The sequence below is a fragment of the Triplophysa dalaica genome, chromosome 9, assembly GCF_015846415.1.
Source record: "Triplophysa dalaica isolate WHDGS20190420 chromosome 9, ASM1584641v1, whole genome shotgun sequence".
NCBI lineage: Eukaryota > Metazoa > Chordata > Actinopteri > Cypriniformes > Nemacheilidae > Triplophysa > Triplophysa dalaica.
In genome coordinates this window covers 12,866,557-12,883,337 of record NC_079550.1, presented here as the reverse complement: position 1 = coordinate 12,883,337, position 16,781 = coordinate 12,866,557, and the positions used below count along the sequence as shown (strand labels likewise).

General features: G+C 38.5%; 1 protein-coding gene across 3 annotated transcripts in view; it reads right to left on the bottom strand.

The window, feature by feature from the left end:
- The window catches only part of grik4 (glutamate receptor, ionotropic, kainate 4), a 275,509-nt gene that overhangs the window by 7,644 nt on the left and 251,084 nt on the right, over positions 1-16,781 (bottom strand). For all 3 annotated transcript variants that reach the window (XM_056756694.1, XM_056756693.1, XM_056756692.1), the window contains 4 exons: positions 13,351-13,554; positions 7,884-7,997; positions 1,116-1,225; positions 67-240 (listed from right to left, as the gene is read on the bottom strand). In XM_056756694.1, the coding sequence (XP_056612672.1) occupies positions 67-240; positions 1,116-1,225; positions 7,884-7,997; positions 13,351-13,554 (602 nt within the window). The remainder of the gene's footprint in view (positions 1-66; positions 241-1,115; positions 1,226-7,883; positions 7,998-13,350; positions 13,555-16,781) is intronic.

Here is a 16,781-nt window from a genome sequence, read left to right as displayed (position 1 = left end):
GGATGGTAGCATTGTTTCTGGTTTAGCTGATTAGAAACGACCCATTTTTGTTTTTTGGGGTCTTACCATACTCCACTGACACATCGTGTGGACAGGGCTCTGGGGGCAATGGTGGAGCCCTGCTGCATGAACCCTCCCACAGGAAACCAGAAACTGTTGCCCAGAGAATACTGGTTAATGAGAAGGCTACAGCGCCCCTTCAGGCAGGGATGAGGATTGTACCACTCGTAGGGTGTTAGCCTGCATGGCAAATCAAACAATAAAGAAAATATTAAAGTAAGTAAACACAAATGAGACAGGAATAGTCTTTACATGTAGCAAAGCATTAAGTCACCTGTGGTCCCTTTCAGCCATGCAACCTGGTTTTTGTTCCCAACTGTGCAAGCTCTAGATGTGACTGACAGGATGCTTATAAAAATGCACCGCACAATGCAGCACACAGCTAAAGCTATTCTTCAATGTGTGTGACAACCTTACATTTCATCTCTTGAAATTCTCAACACAAGCAATACAGAAATCCTAAAACAGGTCATATTTCGATAACAAATGTGAAACAATATGGACATTACACATACATTCGCTTTGAAGAAAAGCGTCTGTCAAATGAATAAATGTTACACAAGGGGACAGAAGAAAAATACACACAAAAACTACAATGACTAAAAGTCTACATTTACGCATTTTGCAGATGCTTCTATCCAAAGTGACTTACATTGCATTGTGTTATACATTTGTTTCGCAATCCCTGGGATCAAACCCATGACCCTGGCATTGCTAGTGCCATGGTCTCACCACTGAGCCACAAGAAAGCATAAAGGGAGTCTCAAAGGAGTCTGTCCAGTAAAACAAAATGTATTTATTTTATACCAATGCAAAGCTAGTATAAGCACTAATTTAAATGAAAATAAAATGTCTAGAAATGCTTTGTTATTTCCATTAACATTTCTATCAAGATTGTGTTTATTTAGAGTATATCAGATTTTAGTATGGATGAATAAGGTTTGGCCTATGATCAACTGATTCAAATGTTGTTTTAAGACCAACAAAAGATGTTACAAGGCTGTTGCTTATTCTAATGAGATCCTCCAGGTGTCAGTGTGGAGCCGAGTATTTACCTTGCCACCAAGAATAGCACACAGCTGACTGCCAGGTAAGCCAGCAACATGAAAAGCCAAACCCCTGGAGAGAAAGGATCCAAAAAAGAGAAATACCCTGGTCTTCTTCCCTATAATACAAACACAGAGTCAATGTCAAGACATAGCAAGAGCATATCATTTAGTATCAGTAAATAAACAGGCTTAAGTTAGAGTGATTTAAGGAGTTTAAAGCATCTATGTTTGTGGCCGATTGGCTTGATCCGACAAAGTGCTTGATTTTCTGTCTGCTAACTATTTTGGCCAGCTGAGAAGATCCAATACCCGCTGGAACAGAACACAGGAGGCGATTCTGTACACAACAGTCAAATCCAATTATCTCTCTTGGAGGTACATTGACAATTACTAGTCAGCAACAACTTAACAGCCTCTTATCAGGGAGGAAAGCACCAGGTTCAATCTATCTACACAGCATCTAGGTGTCGTAGTACCCGCAATGGATACACTCAAACCTGTAGGCTTCTTGACTATACTGAAAGGGGCACAAAGCAGCTGGGGTATTTTTGACTCAGACAAACAAAAACGAGGTTTAATATACTGCTGAAATGAGTAATTATTCCACTATGGAGCTCGCACCAGGCTAAAAATTCATTAATGTGTCTGCAATCATCTTCATATTAGTGTAATTGAACGGCATTGCTGTTGAGCTGGACACTAAAAGCTGAAATTATAGGGATGGATTGAAGCAGGTCTGTCTACGGTGGGTACACAGCGAACTCACTCTCTGTGAAAGCAGTGCAATCATTTTTAAAACTCGACTAGTTCACCTAGGAAGACTTTTAGAAAAGGCTGGTTTCAGTTTCATGGTGAGCCCATTTTGAGGTGTTATTTTGCATAAACACGTTCTTTAAACCAGCTAGATCTCAATGACGTTGAACATAATGGGCCAATTCCATGAAAATGTCAACTTTAAGAAGAAAAAATCTAGTACTGAGAGGTCAGATGGTTTAAATGCCCATGTGAAGTCTCTCTTGAAGGAATAGTTCACTCCAAAATTGTCCCGATTAACTCTCCATAGTAGGAATAAAAATCACTATGGTCAAGTCAATGGGGACCATTTTTGGGTGAACTCTTCCTTTAAAAAGCCTTATTTTGGATCTAAGGCATATTTTCCATAGTCATATTAGAGAATTGTCACATCCATAATAGTTCATATTCCTCATAAATAGACACATGAAATATAGTAACCTTTTATGTTCTGTAAAGGGCCATCCCTTCTTCATTAGTTGAGTGTTATTGCTTCTGGTTTTTACACAGACTCAATTCACAGAAATTAGTAGGTTGTCTGTCAAAAATGGCATCCTTTTTTGTCACATCCATAATGCATTAAATTTCCCCTCTTTTAAAATACAAAATTCGTGCATAGACTGATATTTTTCTAATGTCTGGACTCTACCATCAGGGGCTTAGTAAAATTAACAGATGGTTCGATATATTGGTAGTAATGACATTCTCTATAAATTTATATTTCATGTTTTGATAGAAAATGTCACACCCACACTTTTTATATGCTAAGATTTATATGAGATAATTGGAGGACACAACTTGGACTTACACGCCAAACTGGACATTACTATTATTGACATTACAGATTGACATTATTTGGCCATTGCAGCACTGCTATTAAAAAACTACATTACATTACAAAACTAAATATTCACCGATCAGCCTTACTAAACTCTGAGTCAACCACAGCGACCCATCCCTTATATAAACCAGAGAAGCCGGCATCTTGGATATAGAGAACGGGAGTGTGCCCGGAGCCCGTATGTGTGAGACGGAGCATGTGTGCTTGCAGTCGTGTGAGATTTGAAGAGATAATTGTATCGTGACTCAGAGAACACGGGACTTGCGGATAGTGCTCACTGGGGGAAACGTTAACTGTGCCGCTGGCTCTCTGCAATCCGCTCCAAACTGCCTTGTTTACAGCCCCTCTCTAAATTCAATTTTAGGGTTTACAGAAAAGCACAATCAACATTATTCCACATGGAAACCCGCTGGAACACAAAAACGGCAGAAAAGAGAGCAAACACGTTACTAATGCATGCTCGGTGCTGCTGCTTAAGAGGTGAACAACACAGGTTACACAAACAGCTTATGACATGCTTGGAAGCCAAGCTTTACTTGAACAGATGAGCATGTTTACTTGATTCTTTTTCATTAATAAAGAACAGTGGAGGGCTTTTTTTCTTTACTGTGCGCTGCAGGCTCAGTTTTGGTTTCTGTGGTGTTACGTAGTATACAGTATCTTGCATCTGACTTGCTGGAATGAAAGTTTGGGACAAAGTTTCTCTTATTGAGACAAGTGCCGCTGCTTATGGCTGTCAAAATACACTCAGGTAAATGCCTCTGAAGAAAGTGTCTGGTGATGCCTGCAGTCACATCACCTCCTCTTTCATGCTACAACTAGCCGTTCAGATGGGTTTCTTCTATCTTGTTAGCCAGGTCCTCATAAACATTTGCATTATACGTTGAATTAAATAACAAAGGAGGGCTCCATAGCTATCAGCATATGTGTAGTCAACATGCTAATTTAACTAGCATGATGTTTATATTACGTGCAAACCTTCCAGTATCTTGAGGGATAAAAGATTACTTTATGGAGTTGTTAATTGATTAAAACAAATTATTATGTGGCATTCACATATCTTGAATTTGAAACGTCCCTGTCTCACTCTCTTTCTATATACTGTATATATATATGTAAATATAATATTAATTTATTTTTCAAACGTAGTGCATTTAAAAAACTGAAATGACCAGGGCTGCGTTTCCCAATAGCATTGTAAGCCATGTTGATCGTAGCTCCATTGATGCTAACGGTTTTAAGATCAACTTAAGGTTATAATACTTTTTGGGAAACGCAGCCCAGCTCATGTGTTTTATACTTCGGTGAAAGGGATAGTTCAACAACAAATACAAATTCTGTCATCATTTGCTCACCCTCAGGTTGTTCCAAACCTGTGTACATTTCTTTCTGTATAACACAAAATACCATATTTTAACAGTTCAGTTTCAGTTTTGGGGCACCATAGATTTTTCCTACTACTGTAGTCAATAGTGCCCCAGAACTGTTTGCTTGCAAACATTCTTTCAAATATCTTTTTTTTGTGATCAGCAGAACAACAAAATGTAAACAAGGGTCAGTCAACAATGACAAAATGTGTGTGAAAGAGTCAATATTGTAATGTTTATAATGTGAACAAATGTCTAAACTATATAAAAAAATGTAACAACAATAAACTTGACGGAACTACTAATACACATATAAGTACCAATTCAAGTGATCAAATAAAATGTTTATTTTAACTGCAAGTGATATTTTTGAACCAAAATGCAGTTGAGATTTCTGTATGTTTGGCCTGCGAATGAGTAATACCACAGGCGGGATTCCTAAGTAAATGTCACACATTTATCAAAACAGTAAAAGATTATTTTAAAGTATTTAATTAATATCTTTTACAAAGCCTTAAATGGTTTGCAAAGCCTTCGCCCTCTTATATCAACCAATATATTTGAACCAGCACACCCCAGACTTAAATTTATTTTGCATGCCTGCACCATTTTTTATGTATTACACTACATGTACGAGTTCAAGAGGTCTGGCTGGAACACACTGTTTGAAGGCTGTATTACACAGTAAGCTAAGCCGTTAGTCAAGAGTGTTCAAAGCCACAGAGGGGAAGAAGACCCTTTTACAGCCTCTGACACACTGAAAAAACGTGTGGCCGCTGGGAACGTGGTCCTGTCACAGCTGGAAGGGCGCAGTGAAGAAAAGTGTCTGGAGTGAGCGGCATTCTTCATGTTCTCAGGGGCAGAGGGCTTTTGTCTCTCTCCACACACACTGATATCTTTTATCTCATAATACACACACACATTCCATTGCTGCTGCTCCAAGGCAGCGTGGGATCTCACCACTGCTCCCTGTTCAATCTAATTAACTCATTGCACTAATTAGTTAGTTCATTTTCAACCACACCCAGTCTCTTCACTTCCCTGCAAGCTGTACACAAGAGGTTGACTCACAGGCCGTTCCTAACACCTAGAGACACAATCTTGAGTTCTTTAGTAAGATACTTGGGAATCTGACGACATAAACGTGTAACCGATCACATCAACTCATTTGACCCCTGTGGATCAGCAGTTTGAGGCATAAATATGCAAAGACGGCACATAGACTTGGGCTAAAATGATCACTGCACTACTGTGTCAGCTCTCAGTTTCCCTTTCAGTTTCAGTTTAGCGGAGTGTTCCGAGTGTGATTGAGTGAAGGCGGGGCTAATTTGCATACTCATGTATCAGTGCATTGAAGCTATTTTAAGACAGGAAAAATAATTAACACATGAAAAAACATTTAAATATGTAATTTTGATGGTCAAAGATTATTTTTAAGGAATACAATTATCAACCACAGGGGGACTTTAACACTATATGATAATTGCTAATTCACTTTCCTTATGATAAACACAAATATTTAATTCATTAACTGATAAACAGGATGTTTGTTGAAACATCACCAAACATAATAAATATGATATTCAATATAACAGGTTTACACATTTAAAAGTAACTTTTTTGTCGGCTATATGGTTCTACAGAACCTTTCTGTTGCAAAAGGTTCTCTACAGTCAATTTTTTAAGATATTTTTTATAAAAACATTTTACTAAATCACATTTACAGTGATCCAAGCCTTCATCACACATACTAAAAGACGCAAACAAGTTTAAAACTACTGGAATGTTGTTTTTACATTAATTTGGTGAGCCATTATGAAACAATAAGTATGAATGTGCATTTTAATTTCATTTTAGATTAATCACGATTAATAATCACGATTTTCTTGCAATTGAAATAACTAATAATTGTTACTTGGATTGATGTTTAGGATGTTTGATTGTGAAACAGTCAAACAGTCAATACTGTTATGTTTATAATATAAATAAATATTCTTCACTAATTAGGCAGCCTTAAATATTAAAATATTAATCACTAAAATATTTTAATATTAATTAAAATCATAGATTGAATATTTGCACAAAACATCATGATCAAAAATACCAAAACCCAAACGTCCTTAAACATTTTTATGTTCACTCCCCACACAAATATTTATACATCGTTGATGTTGCTTTGCAATAGTAAAACCTAATTCACATATAAAATTTCGAGACTTTGAGACTGGCTATTTTTTTCTGCTGTTTATACAGGTATTGGAAATACTGTATATCAACACCTAAATGAACAAATCAATTGTACCCCGTCTGCCTTTAAAAATGTCAAGGATTAAAACTTAAATCGAACACACCATACCACACTCACAAACACACAAACAAAGTGACAAAAATCGCATCATCCATAGTACCCAATTACACGCCCAGATGGAGATACCACTGTACTGCTGAACATGTAATTAAAACAAGTCCAGAGGCCACATTTGATTCCATTTACCATTGTTATCGATCAAGCGAAAGATTTCATTTAAAGTTTGAATTACGCTTTGGGGGTCCTAATAGAAATCAAAGCATTCTGGATCAATAGCAAGTGGATTAAATCTAAACAAGCCCAAGCACAAGCATTCAAATATAGAGAGCGTTATGACCGTGGGATCGGGATAAGAGATGAAATGCTAGTTCTGAGACCGAGATAAGCAGAACGGATCGGATCTTAAGAATTTCCAAGAGGAACAGCTTTGTGTTATACAACAGACTTTTACTTGTGTGAACTCCATTTAGCACTTCTGCTACCTATATATATTTTTTTATCTGATGGTCACACAGTGGGTCTACTTTTGTGTTTTTCACAATCCCTTTCCACGCTTTTTAACTCTTTCTGATCTCGCAGTACTCTAGGGGTTAAAGGTGAAGTGTCACCAAAGTGTCACCAAAGACAAACCATTGGTAGAGGCACTGTTGTGTGTGTTAGGATGCTCAAATAAGCAAATCAATATCATCATCAGTCTCTCTGATGAAGGAATTATGGAGAATGTGATGTCAAGTGTGTGCAATGCAACACATCCTGATGTCTGCTGCAACAGGTTACCGTGCAAGAATGCAGATGAGCATCAGTTTGCTTCTATGTGACGCATGTGTGTACGTGCCGCAGTTTACAAAAATGTTCTTCTGAATGCCTGTCTCAGTTAACGGCGCACCTGCCGCTTTTGATTTCCCCAACTGTTGCCAACCAATCAAGATGCACACAGAAACAACTATTAGCAGAACGAGGAGAGCAGGGGGCTAGCGGTGTGTTTGTGTGCGTTTAAGCGTGTGTCTGTGTGTGTGTAAATGCACCACTGGGACGCCACATTAATGTTTGCGCACGCTGCACCAAGTGGCTTCATCCGGCACTTAGCCAACAGAGAGATCAGCATGTCACCTTGGGTTTGGGGAGGGGCTTTGATTAATGGCACCCAGGCCTTAAAAAATAAAAGAGCTATTGGATTTTCCACTGTTGCTGTGAGCGAGAGCTTGGGATGTTATTGGTGCGAATTAGATACAAGTCAAAATAAGGAGAAGCTGAAATTGGAAAGGAAAGCGCTACATTTATCAGCTTTTCACACCGCGGTGCACCATCTGCCACGGCGGGGTAATGTGCCGGGGAACCCTGCCCCAAAACTACTTCTCTATTTATTTTCCTCTCTCTCTCTGCCTTTGTTATTATAGGCTGATGATGTTTGAGGCTGGTGTCTTTAATACTGTGATGGAGAGGTAGAGGAAGAGTCATGTTCTTACTATGTGCACGCGGTACATGATGCTGATCCCCAGAGTCATATAGGGTTTGGAGAAATCGATAACCTTCTCTCTTTCAGCCGTGATGGTCAGGCCAGCCACGGCCAGATCAGCTTTCTGAAACACATGCAAAACAATTACAGGTGTTAGCGTGCTTGGGAGAATTAGACTTTAGTCATTTTTTCCATTGCATGTAACTATATGGCTATCAAAATTAACACAATACTTAATTTTTCTGTTTTCTTCATTTTTTACTTTAATTACTTAGAGTATTAATCATAAAAATGAATGTGCAAAATAAACTTTAAAGTGGAGGAAAATAAACTGACAGTTCTCATTCAACATATGGACAGAGAAAGAAACATCACCAAACATAATAAATATGATATTCAATATAAAAGGCTTACACTTTTAAAATTAAAGTGTTTTTGTCGGCTCTCTACAGTCGAAAAAAATAAATATTTTTTATAAAATCCTTTTACTTAAACACAGATACAGTGATGCCAGCCTTCGTTCATCACTCATAGTCAAAAGACGCAAACAAGTTTAAAACTACTGGATTGTTGTTTTTACATTAATTTGGTGAGCCATTATGAAACAATAAGTATGAAAATTTCATTTCATTTTAGATTAATCACGATTAATAATCACTATTTTCTTGCTATTGAAAACACTAATAATTGTCACTTGATTTGATGTTTTATGATGTATTGCAATGACTTTCATGTCACTTTTGGGTTCAACTTGATGCAAAACTGAAGATGGGTTTTTGTACGCAATATATTATAAAAAAACACAACAAATCACTTTACAATCATACTAAAATCAACATACGAAAAATCAACACTGACCCTTCAAAATGGTTTCTAGCTGCTCAAAACCAAGTCATTAACCTGCTGGTGGACCTTGTAGTCCATCATGTTCAAATTTATTAAATTAATCTCATTCCAGCAACACACCACATACCATGTTCAAAAACAGACCTGACCACCAGATTTGACCTCTTCTTTTTATATAGCCACAAAAGAACCAGTTGCAGTCCAAATACCTGCAGTGTGGCGAATACTTTAGGTCAAAGCAGTGTGTGTGACAGAACATGACCACAGTCAGTGAGAATAGAAAAGTGGCAGACTGTCATGACAAATCTCTTGACACAGCATCCAGTGCTGCTGGGCATGGTGCTGTGGCCAGATACCACTAATCAAAAAACACTGAAAAGTGCATCTGCAAGAGATTTCATGCTCCCGCTGGACACACTCTTACCCTGCGCTGCTTTCTGTCCTCTCCAGGAGGAATGATGGGAGACTGGAGCTCTGCTGTAAATGACACAATCTCAGGACAACACAAACCAGGTTTGAATATGTTGTTTTCGCCATAAGCCTGGAGCCTCGAAAGCACCAGGAATGGCCAAATTAGGCGGGTTCTTTTGCAGGTGTTTGGATATGTCGCTTATGGAGATCTTCCAGCTAATGAGCAACCCAACGAGTGAGAAGATAAACAAGGGAAAAACAATAGATGCCAACGTACTTCTACTGATCAATAAAGCGGGAACAATGACCCGCTCCTCTCTATGGAGTCATGATGAGTCACTTCACACAGACCTGATTAAACAGACAGTTAGGCTGTTATCTTGTTAAATACTTCACGGTAGCCAAACTGTCTGCGATGCCAAAAGAAGGGCTCCCTTGCACGAGTCTTCATTCCCTGAAGATTCATATCACAATAATAGCTTGCTAATCTTCAAGTGCTCTACATAGCTCAGCTCTGGTCCAAAGCTCTTCTTAAACTAAAGCGAACACCTCACTTCACATGACAAAACAGGGAGATGACACGCCAATGAGGAAATTACACAGTCCCTCCTGAACAGAAATCTCTCAAACAGATGTCATCCATAACAGCAACAAGGACAATAAGCGCCGCTCAAGCATCAGACGTCCCCGTTACGTATTAATATTGATGAATGGTCCGCACAGAGATTTCAAGAGAGGGAAATGATGAGACACCGAGGCTGAATAATAAATAATGCAGCATGATATTCTTTCTTCACCCCTCTCGCTTTTGACTCGACTCAATCATAAAGCGATGCCCCCCAAAAATGAGAGCGAAAGAGAGAAGCCAATGTCAACTCCATCACTCTTTAATAATACATCGACTTAAGTTCCCTGTGTTGCATTTCAAATTCCCTCTGAGGCTTATTCTTCACCCACTGCTATTGAAAACACTGAATACTCGGAATAAAGCTGGATCCTGTCTTTACATTTATGTACTGGTGCGATGTTGAGTAAATCACGGCCAACACGTACACTTTAGGATGGTTAGTCTAAGAATTTAGTGATATATTTCAAGGTTGCATTTTTGTTTGATGTATTTTATATCACATTATGGAACATAAGCTACATCTGTTGGAAATACTAGAATTGCAATATTTAACAATCAGCCATGGTCTAAACTTTTAGCTTTTTGGGTACAAATGGTCAAATCAGACATTTGTTCAAACACCTTGTTTATTCAATTAAAATGTTAACACGTGGTAGAATTTTGTGCTTGCTTTGTTAAAATTAGATTTATCATATTTTCTTTTCGCATCCTATATTATATCTATGAGTCTATACAATAAGATTGTATTTATTATCATAAGTTAAAGGGACAGTTCACGCCCAAAAAATGTATGAGTCATTTACTCATCCTTTTTCTGTCCAAATTTTTACAAATACAAATCTGATGAACACAGAGAAATATATTTGAAAGAATGCTTGTACCCAAACAGCTCTTGGACACCATTGACTACAAAAACAATTCTTTAAACTTTAATATATTGTTTTGTTCTGTTGATCACAAAAGAAGATATTTTGAAGACTGTTCTGGGGCACTTTTACTATATTGTAATTTTCCCCACTATGGTAGTCAATGATGGCCAAGAACTGTTTGCTAATTTAAGCAATTGGGATTGGTATTAAATAACATTAACAAAGTTAAATAAGTCTATATAGAATATCGGTATAGTTCATTGTTAGTTCATGTTATCTAATGTGTTTAATAATGTTGACAAATAAAACCTTATTTCTAAAATGTTACCAGTATACAGTAGGCCCATGTTAAAAAGATTATTTTGGGCATCATAACAGAAGCATTACTTTTTACAATATCTGGACAAACTGTCAAAATACGTTTCAGTACTTTAAAATTATGATTGTGTTTATGTAAATTGAGCCCCATCATCCTTTCACATAGCGTGGGATGTAGTCAGAATCCCTGGTAACTCTGAAGGTCAGCTGTAAAGAACACACTTTGAAGAAACAAATTAAGACAATAATAAGATTAGGCACTTCTTTCTTTATTTCACTAATAGCTTTGCCCTCCATTAGCTTGTGGAATTAAGACAGATAACTTCTCAAAGCATTCTCTAATTTTATACCAGAGAATAAAAGCCACAGAAAAAAAAGCTCTGGTTTATGACCCCTTCCCCTGGAAATATGTGAATACCGCCGTGGCCTTTTTGCTCATTTTGATATTTTTCACTCCCTGCAGTGCCTGCCAGCAAACGGAAGAATAAATCAGCCGCGTACTGTAAGTGCTTTTAAATAAATAAAATTTTCGCCGAAAAGGGCAAGCGTTCATAGTTAAACAGAATTTGCAGCATGTGAGACTTCCTTTCCATCAAGTGGATGTTAGAGGCTGTCAGAATGGGATTAATAGTCTTCACGCTTCACTGAGTCCTTTTAAAAACATCTGTGTGTATCTGTTATGGGATCAGATGGGCTAATTGAAATTCATTAGAATGAATGGCCTGTAACTGAGAGGCATAAACACGAATATCGTCGGGTTTATCAGCATCACCTGTGTGGTAGAAAGTAAAACAACGTTTAATCTTGCTTTAAGGCCTCCTCCTTTTAATGAATTATTAAAATGAATGTTTGAGAAAAAATCTAGGCTACAACAGGGAAAGCGAATTGTTTTAAGCTATGTACTCTGAACTGCAGAGATGGTGTGTTATGAATGTAATTTATACTAAATTAATTGTTCCAAAAGGCTCTGAGCAAAATATAGTGGTGGATTGGGGATTCAAGGATGACACAAATCTTGCACCATGAGCGCTGCATATTCAGTATAGTGTGCCGAGTAAGTTTTTTTTCATCTGTCCTCACATTCTGTTCAATTAAATGTGCTCTTACTATCTGTTTCTGTTTTGTGTAAAACGTTTTCAAACAGATACTTGGTACAGCTTGATGTCAGGTCAAGGATTCAATACCCACAGAATATATGAGGAGTTTGGTTCCAAAACGCTATAAATCTATTTTGTTTCGTTTGAGTAAAAATGTGTTTTCTTTACATAGAAAGTGGAAAGATGAAAACAACTATTTTCTGTTTCAAAGTTACACATAGATTTTAAAAAATGTATTATAAAAACTGATTAGTTTTCATGCAATTAATCCACGAAAAAAAATGCAATAAATCCATTGAATCAATATAAAAGTTCTTTTTTTCATATTGAAACTGTTAAAAATACACATCAAAGTGAGTCGATCCACAAATGACAGCCTCTGAACTCAATACAATACTAATCTAATATACAGGCACTTGACTAAAAATACATTCAATCAGTCATTGCTCCTAAAATGAATTCAATGGGTCATCTTTTTAATGCTATAAATTAGTGCCTCATCTTCTTCATCTCCTCACGTAAATGATTGGATTTCGAGGATTGGCTTAAGTTTCTTCCCCACAGCAGAAACCAGCAAAGGTTCATCAATGCCGTCAAAATTATAAATGTTTTTGTTTGTTTGTTGAACAAAGTACAAAGTAGATCAGGGAAACTAGAATGCCGACCGTATCCAGGATGCGTTTTTTGGGAGACGATAAACTTTGTAGGATTTCTGTAAAATAAAATGCATAATCCTGAAGCAATCATACCCAATGAATGTCATGTTCTTTATAGAACATAAAATAGTTACTTTATATTATTTTTCATGTGTCCATTTATGAGGAATATGTAGCGTTATGGACGTGACAATCCTGAAAATGGCACTTACCTGACTATGAAAAATCAAGCACAAAAAAAAAACATATGCTTTACAAATTTGAAGAACGATCTCACATGGGTATTTGAACCACCAAATGTTAAAATCTGTGCTGTTACCATAGTAAAAATGTATTTTTTTCTTGGTAAGGTTGACATTTTCACGGAATTGGCCAGTAGCAATTTTTTTTAAAAGACATTTACCGCGTCTTGGAATCAAACTCTTCATATCATGAATGCAAGCCACTTTGGATTCATTTGGATTCTGCAATTGAATCCTTAGTACTTGATCTGAAAATTGCGGTTTAGAAATAAATTGCAAAAGACATGGTTATATACCCCCAACATTTTAAGAATGATTTGGAGCGTAACCTGGCATCCGATTTTAGGTCGCTCATCTGTACATGACTTAGGTAAAGCAGTATCACCCACTTCCTGATGATGACAACTCACCCGGCTAATGAGCTCTCCGACCATGCCCGTCCAAGAGCCGTTGGTCCCCGGCACCCCGTACAGACCGTCCCCGACGAGCCGAATGCGGTAATTAAACTTCAGGATATCCGCCAACTCTTTCAGCATGTCTACACAGAAACCCTCATAGCGCTCGTTACCTTCCAGCTCCTGGTGATTGGCTCTCAGCATCACATATGGATTTTCCTGTAAAAAAAAAAATGGCATCAACATCGGTATGCAACACACTGCGGGCACATCTGTACACACACTCGTACACAAATTCTCAAAGTTGGCAGATCACATGCTGCTCGAAGACTAATGTGAGCCAACCGAAAAGATTGTTTCTAATTTACGATTTGTTTTCTCTGGCTGCCAAAGGCGCATGTTTGATGAAGGAAAGAGAGAACAGATTTAGTAGGCAATCCGCAGTCAAAATAAAGGGTTTGGGAATATTTCATCCTGCCATCGTTCAATAAACGTTTGCTGCGCACACAGTTATGCCACAAGCCTCGATACAGGTGTGTTCCTCGGGGGAAGAGGGGATTATTATAATTTTCTAGAAAACACTCGGCATAAATTGAAAGGCACATTGTCACCTCACAGATAAACAGATCGTGCTGAATGAAACCAGCCATGTAAACGCTTTTTCACTAAGTGCACAAACTGGTCGACTGAAGAGCGTTTCATTTTCACCAGTAAATCAGACACGCTCCACTCCGATGCTTTGAGTTGCAATTTGAAAAGCTGAGGAGACTTTTCGGTCTTTTGCATCGCCATGGCAACACTTTTTTTACCTGTTTGTCTGGTCCTGCATTCCTGATTTGAGATGTGCCTGGTGAACACGCTCCAGCTGGCCCGAGCACAGTAGCAGCTGGGCATCGTGGCCTGTCAGGCGAGAGAGGGACGTCGAAGGAAATGTTCCGACACTTCAAATAATCCTGGAGCCTATTTATATGAATCGCTCATATGCCTCCAAATAACACGGCAGCGGTCTTTTCACCTCATTTGTACGTCTACAAAAGCCGCACGCTGTATTCGCAGATGGATGCACGCACCTTGGACCTGCCAAAGTCAACAGCGAAATCCCATATTGCCACAACACAAATGGGGAGTCGCTCTGGCCAGGAGTCAGAGTCTGTCACTATAAATGCAAATCCTCCATTTCGTTCATTAACTCATTGAATCATCCACGCATGTTGCCGTCATGCCCCACGATGACACTGCCACGGTTATGCAGAAGAGCACAATATAAATGCTAATTTTCATCGCTTTCGGCCTGCTGGAGGCAGTCAAGTATTGCAGCCGGACACTTTCACCTAAACAAGGCTTATTAAAGAGCGGCCAGTCAAATATCACACGTACGGTTTTAAAGGGACGGAAGAAAGCTAATAAAGAAACCGTCTGGATTCAATTAATAGGTCCGTGAGAAAAATGGGCGGCCTCTGGTCATTGCGCATTGCACATAATGGGCCAACCGGCCTCCGGTCTGATTGATGATTGAGGGAAAAATGGAATGATTGCATATTTACACATAATAATCCATTATTAGGAAAATCTATGAAAAGAGGCAGGGCAGTAATAGAGTTCAGGTTGAGGAGGGAGGTTAACCGTGAACACATAGGACCGGGCCTGGCACACTGCCATCAATCTCAGGAGTGGAGCTCCGCCATCAATCAACTAAGCGAACGCTGTTATCAGGCCAAGCAATCCTCTCTTCCAGGCTCGAATGGTTCCATAAAATCTGCAGGTCACATCAGAGAAAGAAACTTTCCGTTTAATAGCGCAGACAGTGAGATTAAGGGCACTTTGAGTGTCGGTTCCGTCAAACGTAACATTCTTCACTGGTCTTTGATTGCATGAGGATTTGATTCCATTTGTTTTCTTGGAAGGCTGTCGGCTGATGAAATCCATAAAAAAATTGCATGGCAGCAGTCTGTTTCAGTGGTCCAGAAACAAAAACATTAAAGGGAATCTTACCTCAGATCAAAACGCAAAGCCATTTTTCTTTAAGTGACGAAAAATTGGATTTGTGAGTTAGCGTTTCTCAGATATCCTGGAGCGCAGAAAGATGTTCTCAAAAACCAGTGAGTTAGCTTGTTTGCTGACTGGTCCAATACTCCCGCTTTGATTTTTTTACGGTTTGCATTGGAGAAATGTTACTGTAGATAGTCGTCTGATGGAACAAGTTCCACCTGATAGCAAACAGTCCCAGAAACCAAAATTGTTCAGAGGTGACACATTACGTGAAGATAGCACCTTGCATTTTATATTTATGAGCATTTCAAATATATGAATAAAGGCTTTCAGCTTCTTCCTTGAATATAATAATAGTGTCTTATTTAAAAATAGTGTGCCTGCTGGAAAGACAACGTGTATGTACTGTAGCATCTCTTATTTTCCCATGTTTCCAGAAAGAGTTCAATATTGCTATCACTGATTGCATGAATTACAGCCTCAACACTCCCTTTCTGCAGGTGGCGCTCAATGTACAAGATGCTGCTATGCCATCCGTCACCAAATATTACAAAAAGAAGTTTGCGATTGTGTGCAGAGGCTGTGCGAGATGGTGGTCTAGTGGGTTAAACCACTGAACTGGTAAATCAAAAGGTTGCTGGTTTGATCCCAGCAGCCACCACAAGTGTGTCCTTGAGCAAGACACTTTACTCCATGTTGCTCCAGGGGGATTGTCCCTGTAATAAGTGCACTGTAAGTCGCTTTGGATAAAAGCGTCTGCCAAATGACTAAATAGCTAATATTATTAAAAATGACGTTCAGTTTTATGAAAATATCAAACGATTCGCTTCACGAAACGTCAACATGTCGCCAGGAGCCGCTTTTTGGAATTATGTGCTTTAGGAACTCTTAGACAGGCGGACCCCATAGACTCCCATTATATGAAGCAGAGAGGCCTGCAGTTTTACCAAACAATCTTCTTTATGATTCTACACAAGAAAAAATGTCACATACATCTCAGATGGCCTGAGGGTGAGTAAAAACGGCAAATTGGAGTTTATGGCTGAACTATCCCTTTAAGAGGTGCAGTGATACAGAATTCACTTAACATTGATCAGAAAACTCTCCACGGCTCAAAAATTGAGGTCTGTAAGTGGTCATAATTTTACAGATTTGTTATGTCAGAACAGTTTGAGGGAGAGTTCACTAAGAATGAATTGTGAGCACTTGTTGACATATAGTTATTGACACATTTGTCGATTTTTGGTTCGTTATGGATGTGGCGTTGTGGAGGATGTTGTACAGTAGTGCGATCTGGAATACTTCACTGGGAATGTAACAGCATCATTTCTACATTTCAATCCCGACAGGGCTCTTTAAATGGATGCCTCTCACAAAAATCCAAAAATAAACCTTCACGTTGTTTGAACCTTGACTCTTTCTTCTGCGGAACAAAAAAGAAGAAATGTTTTAGTGGT